This window comes from Sus scrofa, chromosome 4 (genome assembly GCF_000003025.6).
Source record: "Sus scrofa isolate TJ Tabasco breed Duroc chromosome 4, Sscrofa11.1, whole genome shotgun sequence".
Lineage (NCBI taxonomy): Eukaryota > Metazoa > Chordata > Mammalia > Artiodactyla > Suidae > Sus > Sus scrofa.
This window is the reverse complement of record NC_010446.5, coordinates 126,679,269-126,691,565: the sequence shown is the minus strand read 5'-3', so window position 1 is coordinate 126,691,565 and position 12,297 is coordinate 126,679,269. Positions and strand designations below refer to the sequence as shown.

The following is a 12,297-nucleotide window of genomic DNA, read 5'->3' as shown; positions in this document are numbered from 1 at the left end:
AAGAAAATCATGGACTTGGAGAACAGACTTGTGGTTGCCCGGTGGTGGAGGGGGAGTGGGAGGGGTTGGGAACCTGGGGTTAACGGGTGCAAACTATTGCTTTTGGAGTGCACTAACAATGCGATCCTGCTGAGTAGCACTGAGAACTAAGTCTAGACACTTACAACAGAGCACGACCACAGGAGAAAAAATTATGTATACGTGTATGTGTAGTTGGGTCCCCATGCTATACAGTGGGGAAAAAAAGTGTGTTGGAAATAACAATAACAAATTTTAAAAAAATACAATATTTTAAGAAAAGACTCTTCACACTGTTCCGTGGAGATATTCTAATAGTGTATACGTTTCCTTCCACATTAAACAGGATATTCTTTGTTTTGGGATATACTGGTTTTATTTATGTGACGTTTAGTAAAAGAAAATGGAGTTGCATTTGAATTCCCCAATTCTTTTATTTGTTTAGACTGTCTTTGATTTTAGTCTACTAGCTGTTTCTTCTGTAATCCTTGTGCCAGCTTTAATAACCTTCTCCTATGCTTTTTCTGATAGTCTTAGTTATCAGAAAACATGCTGGGACCTGAGAAGCAGAAGTGAGCTCATCAAGAACTAGCCTATAAAAAGGAGTTCTAGTTTAAAGAGGCAGCTGTCTGTGGTCCTCGTGCCTCTCCCTCTCTGACCTGGTTCCTTCTTTTGACAGTGAAAACGGGCTTAATTACTTTGATGAGGAAATAAGTTGAACACTTTGTGTCACACGTGTAGGCGTCCAAAGATGATTTTACACTGTAAGATTAATTTCTCTATTGAATTACCTCATGAATACTTTTCTGTTACAATGATAGATTTGGACATGACATACCCATATTAATATAATGAATGTTGTGATTTGGAGAAAAGGAAAGAACTGAACTTTCATTTAGCTGTTTTTCTCCGTAAGTCTAGATACAAACTTGACGACATAACCAAAAGGATGTCAGTCCATTTAATTGGCCATTTTAGGATAAGAATCCTTTAAAATAGCCTGGAATTATTTTAATATGTTAGAGCAGTTTTACTCTGAGTTTGGAGGATAGGAGATTGACAGTAAATAGCTATTCTTGTGATGCGTTCTTTTTGGATATTTGAATGCTTTCAATGTGATAGAGAGAGTGGGAAGGGAAGGGAACGGGGCGGGGGTTGGGGGTGAGAGCGCGGAATGGACGGACCGCAGCATAGGTGCAGGTGCAGGGTTCCACAGGAAGAGCACAGAGTAGCTTCAGAGGAGGTGGCTTCCAAGCAGGAGCGCGGGAAGTCAGGGAAAGGGGTGAAGGTGTGTTTGAACTGATCTGGATACGGCAGCATCGCAGGAGGAGTTAGGCAGCCCAGGCAGAGGCCTGGCTTGAGGTAAAGCAAAGAAATAGGAATGTTTCGTTGATATTTAGGAGCTAGAAACCTCTGTAGATTCAAAGGCGTCTGCTAGGGTGAAAGGTATAGTCTAATGTAAAGGTTTAAGGACAACCTACTGTGCGCTAGGTACTGTTAAAAAGTAAAAGTATTAGTGAGTAAAGCTAAAAAGAGAAAGGAGAGATGAAGGACTTTCTTAAAGGGCGACTGAAAATGCTTGGACTTTGCATTTTGAGCCTTAAAGAGCCAATGACGTCTTTGAGCAGTAATGTGCTGTTGTCTCCTTTAAGAAGCAACAATGATTAATTGAATAGTTCCTGCGTGCCCGGAACTATTCTGAGGACTTCATACGTGTTTTTAAGACACCTCCAGGAGGGGTCTCGTCTCATTACGATAAGAAAATTAAGGCCCAGAGAAGTTAAATCAATTGCCCCCGGTCGCATAAGGGTCTAGGAAGTAAACCCAGCAGTAGACTTCAGATTCTGTACTTTACCCAGCAAAATAAGCATGGAGACTAGAGAGAAACCGATTAGGAAATATTGTCATAATTCAAAGAAAAAACAAAACAAGAATTTATAAGGTAGAAAGAATTAAGTGGGAGAAAAAAAGGGAAATTCATTCTGGACTGTTTGCTGAGCTTCTGAATGAGTGCATTTGTCCAGCCCAGGCCTGTTAGTCGTCCTGCAGTGATCTTTAGGGGCGAGGACTTCTGACTCCAAGGCCTCTAACGTGAATCGTGGCTGTCTGGAGTCCCCCTGGCTTTCTTGGTACTGTGCCGGTGCTTTGGAAGCTTGAGGGTGGAACAGGGTATCAAATAAGTAATGGAGCTTTGGAACTTGATACTTCTTGAACTTTGATCTGGCTTTCCAGCTGGTCTAGATCGGAGATGGATAGTTTAGGATTAGAGTAACTAGATCCACCGATCCCATCTTTCATTCCCAGAAGCTCCAGTGTGGGCCAGAAATGCCAAGTTGTCCAGACAGTTACTTAAATACTGTTTTTTTGTTTTGTTTTGTCTTCTACTTAAGCTAAGTTTAAATCAACCATAGGAGTTCCTGTTGTGCTTCAACAGGTTAAGAACCTGACAGAGTGTCTGTGAGGATGTGGGTTCGATCCCTGGCCTTGCTCAGTGGGTTAAGGATCTGGCATTGCTGCAGGCTATGGTGTAGGTCACAGGTGTGGCTTGGATCCCATGTTGCTGTGGGTGTGGTGTAGGGTGGCAGCTGCGGTTCCAATTTGACCCCTAGCCTCAGAACGTCCATATGCTGCAGGTGTAGCCCTAAAAAGAAAAAAAAAAAAAAAAAAAAATCAACCATAAAATGGAAGAAGGGAAATCATTTATGCTGTAAAATTAATTTCATTGGTATAGTCTTGTGAACTCCTAAGTAAATACAATCATATTTAAAGGAAAACCTTTTTTTCTTTACAGAATGGCATTCACGTGTTCATTTTGTAAATTTCGAACATTTGAAGAAAAAGATATTGAACTGCATCTGGAAAGTTCTTCACATCAGGAAACATTAGATCATATTCAAAAACAAACCAAATTCGATAAAGTAGTTATGGAGTTTTTGCATGTAAGTAGAAACACTTTCTCTGACATTTGAATTTCTTATATTTTCATTGTTTCCCGTCATACCCCCATTTTATATTTCTAAAAATTTACTTTCATTTAAAAAATGAGTTGTTTTAAAAATAGTTCAAAAGTAGGAGTTCCCCTCCTGGTGCAGTGGTTAACGAATCCACCTAGGAACCATGAGGTGGCTGGTTCAATCCCTGGCCTCGCTCAGTGGGTTAAGGATCCGGCGTTGCCGTGAGCTGTGTGTGGTGTAGGTTGCAGACGCGGCTCGGATCCTCCGTTGCTGTGGCTCTGGAGTAGGCTGGTGGCTGCAGCTCCGATTCGACCCCTAGCCTGGGAACCTCCATATGCTGCAGGTGTGGCCCCAGAAAAGACAAAAAAAAAAGCTCAAAAGTAGATGTGGATTCCTCTTTCCTAGATTTTAGGTTTGTTATTTGCGAGTACATTTTACATTTTTCACAGTAGTTTCTGGCACAGGTGTCAGGAAAGACTTCCTTTAACATCTGTTAATTGATGCAGCATCAGCCATCATCTGGTAACCGTCTTGTGTGTACCCAGTGTTGTGCTGAGTGCCTTTCTTTGTTTTTCATTTCAGCTTTATACTGACTCCTTTTTGTCCTGTAAGGTCATGCTCAGAGCAGATCAGTGACTTTTCATCAAGTAGAAGTCTGAGTTCAGAGCCAGAGTGCCCGGGTTTGTTTAGTGTCCTTTATAACATTAGGAAGTGGTCATCAGCTCAGCAGTTTTTCTTGAACACTTACGGAAGGTGCTCTGCAAGCGCTGGAGAGGCAGGCTGACAGTCGTTGGAAACGGAACACACTCCCCCAGATGACCCTGGAGTGGCAGGGAGGGACGCGAGGCAGGGTGGGTCGTTGGGTCTCGGCTGCAGCTGGGCTGCTGATTGTATGTATGTACAATTAATTTGGACAAAAGAGGTGGAATCGTTGGAAGGTTAGAAGGACAGTGATCATTCCCTTCCCTGTAGCTTTGCAGAATTGTGTGCCTTAATTAAAGTGTCTTTCTGTCATTTTACTTGTTAACTGCTTCTGAACTGTCGTTTAGGACGTAAGTGCTCACCTGCCCTGAGGAGATCTCTTGACTGGTCCAGCTGTCTTATTTTTCTTTCTATATATATATGTATGCCTAAAATAATTTTGAAAAAGAAATCATTTTTTTTGGTTTCCTATTACTTTATGTTAGCTGTTTCCCCTAAATTGTAAGTTCCCTGAGAACGTTTATTAATTCTTATGTAATAGACTCTGCTCTCTCCCATAGGTCAGGCGTGGTGCTAAGCCTACACTACGAGCTCACTGAAAGCTTTTGGATTCTTTCAATTTTGTTTTCTAGGAATGTATGGTAAATAAATTCAAGAAAACATCTATTCGTAAGCAGCAGACAAATAGTCAAACAGAAGTAGTCAAGGTAACTGAAAAGGACGTTATGGAAGGTAGGTGCTGAGACAACTCGATGTGGAAATTTCCGCGTATGTTTTACACGCCTTAACCTGTTTCGGGGTGGCTGGTGCCAGGAGAGTGACGGCGCCCAGGGTCGCATGTGGTCAGCCTGAGTGGGTTGGCACAAGGGAGCCCTGCGGACCAGCTGAACACTGCCTCCCTCAAATCCCTCACTTAGTTTCCTTCACAGAGGAAAAATCAGCTCTGCTTCCAGATGGGTGATGCGTCATCATCAGCATCCGGGAGAGATGGGTTCCGGGACCTGCTTCGGGTACCAACATCTGCAGATGCTCAAGTCCCGGTTGGCTCCTCAGTAGCTGCAGATGCAGATCCCGTGGTACAGAGGGCCAGCGGGACTCCCCTCTCCGCCCTCTGTCCATCTTATCCCTTCGCATCTCCTTAAGGACTTGGGCTCAAATTCTGAACCCTTCGCTCCTGGTTTTTAGTCTTCTCTTTTGCTTCTGTCTCTGGAGCCTGTACTCTTATCATAAAAAACAAGCAAAAAAACTGAAAAAGCTGCAAGGGGAGTTTCAGCTCTGGCACAGTGGGTTAAGAATCCTACTGTAGCGGCTCGGGTTGCTGTGGAGGCGTGGGTTCGATCCTGGCCCAGCACAGTGGGTTAAAGGATCCAGCATTTCTGCAGCTGTGGTGTAGGTCGTGGCCGCAGCTCACCTTCAGTCCCTGTACTGGGAACTTCCGCATGCCATGGATGTGGCCATTGAGAAAAAAAAAAAAAGCACCAAAGGACAAGATCAAAGCAGACTTTATTTCCTCTAGAACCTGCCTCTGTCTTTAAACAGCCGTCCTTGTTTAAGCACGGAGGGCGCTGGTCTGTTTCTTCATTCCCGTGTATTCCTTTACCCACAGTAGGTAAGCTTCTGCCCCATCCCTTTACTGCAGCTGCTCTGACACGGGTCCCCAGCAGCACGTCACTAGGTTCTCGTGAAGCGTTCTCTCTCTTCTGCAGTGTTTTCTGCGGATGACTCCGTTCTTTGTCAGTCTGTTTCCGCCTTGGCTTCTGTGATGCTCTCTTTACTCCCGTCGTTTTTCTTCTTTGTGTGTCCCTTTTTCCGCCAGGCTTTTGGAAGGTGGTCGTTAGCAGTATTCTGTCGTCAGCCCTGTTGTCCTCTTTATGATTCTTCCTGTTGAATGGATTTACTTCGAGCGCTCAAGTCACCGTCTGTGTGTATGGATTACCTCTAGGTCGGCGCCTTCACCCGGGTCCCTCTTCTGACTCCAGTCTCTCGCATCCACTTGCCTGCTGACATCTTTTTAGCGACCTCTCATGAAATGACCACGTCCCGAGACTTCATCCTCCCCACCCCATAAAGAAAGCAAGACCAAAACTTAGCGCACATCTCCTTCGTTTATCCTGGAAAGCGGCACCATCCTCAAAACCGGCACCGTGTGGTTCATCCTGGCATTTACCCTCACTGCGCGTGTTGTGTTGGTTCTGCCTGTTGAATATGTACCAGGCCTCTTCCTCCCTGCTCCTTCTTCCCTTCCCTCCCTCCCTCTTTCCTTTCCTGCTGCAGCATGTAGACGTTCCCGGGCCAGGGATTGAACCCGTGACGCAGGCAGCTGCAGTGGCAACACTAGATACCTAATCTGTGCCACAAGGAAATTCCTCTTTACCTCCTCTTTAAACATGGAATGTGTTCAAATCTTCATCTGCTCTCTTGACAATTGCAGTATTTTTCTAACTAGTCTCCTTGCGTTCATTCTTGTCACTAAATCTGTGATTTTATTACTTTGAGAATTTTCAGTGGCTTCCCATCCTCCACAGAATACAATTCAGTTTCCTAGGTCTGGCACGCAAAGCTCACAATCCAGGCCCTGCTCTTCTCTCTTGTCCTCTCTTTATAGTCTGTGCCCAGCCATGCTGAATTGCTTGAAATTCCCAGAAAGTGCCGTTTTCTCTCAGACCTGCCTTTGCTTAGACAGCTCTCTCTCTGAGTCTGAGGGAGAAGGTTCTAGAAGCCCTCTGCAGATGCAGAAATCCGTGATGCTCAAGTCCCTTCTTTTTTTTTTTTTTGTCTTTTGTCTTTTTGTTGTTGTTGTTGCTATTTCTTGGGCGGCTCCCGCGGCATATGGAGATTCCCAGGCTAGGGGTTGAATCGGAGCTGTAGCCACCGGCCTACGCCAGAGCCACAGCAACGCGGGATCCGAGCCGTGTCTGCGACCTACACCACAGCTCACGGCAACGCCGGATCGTTAACCCGCTGAGCAAGGGCAGGGACCGAACCCGCAACCTCATGGTTCCTAGTCGGATTCGTTAACCACTGCGCCACGACGGGAACTCCTCAAGTCCCTTCTGTAAAATGGATGTAGCATTTGCACATAACCTGTGCCTGTACTCACATACTTTAGATCACCTCTGTATTACTTACGATACCTATTACAGTGGAAACGCTATGTAAATAATTGCCAGCAAGGAGTTTTACCTGTTAGAACTTTCTGGATTTTTTTAAAAAATATTTTTCACCCATGGTCAGTTGAAACTACAGATGTGGAACCTGCAGATACAGATGGCCACAGCAGTACCTTATAATGTTACTTCAGGAGTGAAATGTCAGGGATCAAAGGGGACTTTTTTTGTATTTTACTAAAGCGGTATGTTTCATATCTTCTTTCTTTTTTTCCTCTTTTTTTTTTTTTTTTTTTTTTTTTATAGGGCTGCATCCGCGGCGTATGGAGGTTCCCAGGCTAGGGGTTGAATTGGAGCTGCAGCTGCCAGCCTACGCCAGAGCCACAGCAACGCCAGATCCGAGCCCCATCTGCGACCTACACCACAGCTCACAGCAACGCTGGATCCTTAACCCACTGAGCGGGGCCAGGGATGGAACCACATCCTCATGGATACTATTTGGATTCTTAACCCACTGAGCCATGATGGGAACTCCCACATTTACAGTCTTAATCTGTTATCCGTATAGTTTTTTATTATATATGCAGATTTATGAGATATGGCAGAAAAACTCAACATACGTACTCTGGTCCCTTTTTTTTTGAAGCAGGGGTGTAAATAAGCATGGGGATGAAATAGTTGAAACTTGATTTGTTGGCAGTCAGGATGTATGACTCTCACCTGTCTTAGTAACAGCTGCCTCTCTTTGGCAGGTGTTACTGCAGACGATCACATGATGAAAGTAGAGACTGTTCACTGCAGCGCCTGCAGTGTCTACATCCCGGCTCTGCACAGCTCGGTCCAGCAGCACTTGAAGTCTCCTGACCACAGCAAAGGGAAGCAGGTACGGCCTCATCCGCCTTAGTGGAGTCGCGGCAGTATCTAGGAATCCCTTACGCCCTTCCGAGGCTGCCGTTTCACACCTGCCTGCTTGTGTGCGATCCGCTTCATTTCAGGCGTGAATGACTGTCAAGATTCTTGGAGAGGCAGTGTTGTCCAGGAGTTAGGGGTAGTGTCGTGGGCTCTGGGGCAAGACCTCCTGGGTTTGAACCTCAGTTGAGTACATACGTGTGTTAAGCAACTAGTAAACTTTTCTTTGTCTGAGTTTCTTTATCTGTAAAACGAGGATGGATAATCACTCTTAGGTGACCGAATAAAGGTTAGGTTAACTAAAATATAAAAGACACTTAGAGTCGGGCCTGGCACGTTAGTAAGCGTTCAGGAAATCATAGCTGTTGCTGAATTGCTCCTTTTATTGTTGACTTTTTAAAAGATGGTACAAAATGATTTTATGAGTGTGTGTTTGTTTTATAACAAAAGAGAAAGGAAAGACTTTATTGTAGCATACATGTTGATGATTGGGAAAAGTAAACCAAAAACTGGAATTACCAGTTATTACCTATTGTTATGTTTTTCAGTAGAATTTACTCAAAAATTCTAGGAAAAATTTACCATTTTCTTGTGGATTAATATATTTCCGCTTCTATGTTGGTTGGTTTTATGTAGCCCAAACATTTCAAATAAAAATTGTTTATTTTGTGAGAAATTTGTTTGCAAAGCAAAACTAAAAATTCAAATACTAAAGACCTAAGTTTTACGCAGACCGTACCTGAGTCTTAAATTCATGTTTTGTATTGACGTGAACCTCATTTAACTCAGATTTTTTCAGCCACTTGGAGCATACATAGTCTTTTAAAAAGGTCTTTGTCCTTTTTTTTTTTTTTTTTTTTGATGTTCTCTTGACACCCTTTGGTGACTAGACATTCCGTCTCATTACCTTTCCTCCTTTGTAGCTACTTTAGCAGCGTGAAAAACTATCCTTTCTTTTTTGATAGCCTGAAAGTGAATAGTTGGAGTAGCTGGGGCTGGCAGAGGTGGAGGTAGGAAAGCAGAGAAAGCAACGGTTTCGTAGACCTGGACATAGAGTGTGCAGTGACCGAGTGGATTTGATGAAGTTGACTGGCTTGTTGGATCTTCCTTGTTTTCATGCATAGATGAGTTAGATTTGGGGTCACAGTAGCTGTTGTTGCTTTATAGCTTAATTTGCCATTTAATTCTAAGGAGTTCAGCATGCAGTGTTGTTTTAGGAACTGTTTTTCATGGCATGGTTTTCAAGTATCTCCATGTGTTCTGTTTTTTATAGGCTTATAAGGAACAAATAAAAAGGGAGAGTGTCTTGACTGCTACAAGCATTTTAAATAACCCAATAGTGAAGGCACGATACGAACGTTTTGTTAAGGTAAGATTTTAGAGCAGAAACTTTAGGCAATACTGTAATACTTAAATGGTGATGTGGCAACTCTTTGTGCTATTTAATATAGTAAAAAATTAGGAGAATTTTACTTAATGTCATACATGTAGGTGACATACCTTTTTTCCTATTTGTTGGGATTTGTTGAGAGAGGGACCAGTAGGCTGTTCCTTTCTCACCCCCCTTTCTAGCTCTGCGTCAGTTGCGAGATACGCACGAGTCTAATGGAAGATCGAAATGTCAGCTTTGTTTTTAATTTTTTTTAAAAAAAGGTGATTTGGAAGATATGTCTTAGTTACTGTGGACTCTCTAGTATTTCCCTCCTGGAAAGACTTAACCTGCTCCCAGCTTCCGTTACTGGTTTGACTGGGCAGCAGCAGGGTCCTCCTAGTCTGCCAGATGACATGGAGCTGCTCGAACGCCCCCTTCCTGTTGCTGGAAGGCCCTGAAGAGGGGACAGAAGGTGCCGAGTTGAGTCTTTCTAGCAGCAGAGGAGTCCCAAAGACGAGCGACTTAGCCGATTGGTAGTTCTTCCAAGCATACCAACTGGAAGGTCACTCCTTTTCCTTGGGTAAAAGTTGGAGGGGAAGCAGGAAGGTCGGGTTATGTTGCAGGCATTTTCAATAGGTTTCATTCTCAGCCCTTTTTCCCTACTTACGCCTTCGTCCCAACCCCGGTCATCCTATTTACGACGTGGCGTCCCTATTCGCTCTGTGCAAGCAGTTCACATACCTAAATATCTTCCTCTGAGGTCTCTTCTCTTTCGAGTTGCAAATTTATGAAGAGGTCTGTGGCCCCCGAGACCTCTTACATCCTCACTATGTGTGCACATCCCTGCTTCCCCCCCTTTCCCACCTAACCCACTCATCCTAACGGGGTCACCTTTCTCGGGCTGTCGGGTAGCCTCTCGCTAGGAGGCCTTCTCTTCTCCTTCCGTTCCTCCCGCAGCTTCCTGCCTGGTGTTTCTCACAGGGGAGCACCAGCCTTGCACTTTCCTGCCTCTTCATTTCTCTCGTCATTAATAAAGCTTTCTGATACGGTCCAGTTTACAAGACATACTCCCCATACGTAGTTTACATATTCAAATAACTTAAAATATTAAAATTCTATCTGTGAATGTTTAGTGAGTTAAAGGTTTATCTACTTTTTAAAAGTAAAAGTAAAACATGACACCTAATATGATTCTGATTTTCATCTGAATTTTTAAAAAGAGAACATGCGACGTGGTACATTGCCTGCCTGTGTTGCTAAGTAGAACACAAATTTGTGTTTGTGTTGTTTTGTGGAGTTTCACACCCACCTCGGTGTGCAGTAGGTGCTCAACAAATATTGCATGGATTTGTCAGGAGTGGAAATAAAAAGCTTCACATGGTATTTATTTTCAGTGATACAGCAAATAAAAATTTCACCGATTTAAAAAAAATAAATGTACTGACTTCAAAGTTTTTTCTTCATGTTTTTAGGGTGAGAATCCTTTTGAAATTCAGGATCAGTCCCAGGATCAGCAACTGGAAGGAGATGAGGAGGAGGAAGAAAAGATGGACGAGCCTGTTGAAGAGGAGGAGGCGGAGGAGGAGGAGGAGGAGGCGGAGGAGGAGGCGGAGGAGGAGGGGGAGGCGGAGGAGGCGAGGCGGAGGAGGCGGAGGAGGCGGAGGATGTGGGCGAGGGCGCAGCGGGGGAAGCGCCGGGGCCCCGGAGGAGGAAGGAGGGGACGCGGCGGCGGCGGCGGCGGCGGGGGGAGAGGGCGAGGGGGGGCGGGGGCGGAGGGGAGGGGGAGGGGGACGCGGGGGCAGAGGGAGGAGAGGGAGGGGAGGCCGAGGAAAAGCCCGGCGCCTTCCCTGTTGACCAGCCTGGAGAAAGTCCAATATAAGGCCCTGGTCAGATGCAAAAGAAGCTTTAAATTTCTCTCCTAATGTGGAAAAGGGTAAGAATTTCAGTAGTTTAAAATAGGAGCGTTAACACCCGTGTTGCATGCATTCCACACATGACAATTTGTTTTCTATGATTTCTCACTGTTTGGCATTTGTTTAATAAAATGAAGGTAAGACGATTTTAGTTTAGTTTTATAGCTACCTAACTTAGATTCAGTAAATTGTTTGTATAATTTTTAAGCTTAACTTGTATTACGTCACTGGTGACGGGGTAACAGACGCGTCTTGTTAGTGTATCTGTTCTAATCAGTTGAACCTAATGCTGCTCTTGGGAGGATGCATTCGAGGGCGGGCGCGTGGTGTTTTGAATACTTACCCCCGAGAGACACACTGGGCGAGTGTTCCGTGCTCTGCGTGTTTTCACCGCATTGGACATTGAGTAGTCATTTGCATTAAGAGGCGCTTTAGGGCTTTTTGTGACCATGTTTCCCTTTGTAGCAATAAACTGTTTTTTACAAAATTTCTCCCTGGATTAGCCATTTTAAATGAAACGGAATTCATCAATTAAAGGAGTATATAAAATCAGGATTTGCCTTAATATGTGAGTTCAGCTCAGAAGCATTTTAAGATAATTGGGAAAACTTGAATTAAAGAAAAAATTAACTTCAATGACTTTTTTTAAAAGTATAGTTAAAATATTTTTTAACACATTTCACGTAGGGGTCAGTCTGTTTAACTGCACCGTTGATGCTTAAGTTGTCCCTTTGCTCTGTGCCTGTGTCAGGTCTTGAAATCTTCTTGGCAATACCTTTGAATACAATTAATTTTTCACAGTTATGTTGGTTCTTTTGTTATGCCTCTTTTTAGCTGGAGAACCAAGAAGCAAACTATCACTTTTTAAAAAAAGAATCATTCCTCTCTTGACTGTTTCTCTCCTTTATACTCAAAAAGAGGTGAGATTAATAGATTATTTTCAAATGACCGTCTCTGTCACTGGAAAAAGTGGTCTTATTTGAATCTTTATTCTGGTCTCTTTTGAGAGGGGAACTCTTCCAGTGAAGTAGCTTTGCAAAATTTTGATGCATTGAATGGCTGAACATAGGGGGTATATTAAGTCATTTTAAGGCATTAAGTGGATGGATGTATGGGTATTTGCAGAATTTCAGGGATAATTTCTCTTTTGGATACGACAAAACCTTTATAATAGATGTCCGAGGTCAATTTGCGTTTATTGTTGTGGGCTAGATTTGCCTGTCTCAAGCCAGGAAAATCCAATTGGCATTTATCTTCCACTTTCGGGGCTGGAGCCGAACAAGAGAAGGTTGTTGAAACTGGAAAATGTGGAGCCCATCTAG

At 43.8% G+C, this 12,297-nt stretch overlaps 1 protein-coding gene across 1 annotated transcript in view; it reads left to right on the top strand.

The window, feature by feature from the left end:
* The window catches only part of LOC100737600 (DBIRD complex subunit ZNF326), a 24,715-nt gene extending 12,418 nt beyond the window's left edge, over nt 1-12,297 (top strand). The window contains exons 4-9 of the mRNA XM_021090831.1: nt 2,810-2,957; nt 4,307-4,406; nt 7,534-7,664; nt 8,964-9,059; nt 10,535-10,661; nt 12,188-12,297. Of these exons, the coding sequence (XP_020946490.1) occupies nt 2,810-2,957; nt 4,307-4,406; nt 7,534-7,664; nt 8,964-9,059; nt 10,535-10,661; nt 12,188-12,297 (712 nt within the window). The remainder of the gene's footprint in view (nt 1-2,809; nt 2,958-4,306; nt 4,407-7,533; nt 7,665-8,963; nt 9,060-10,534; nt 10,662-12,187) is intronic.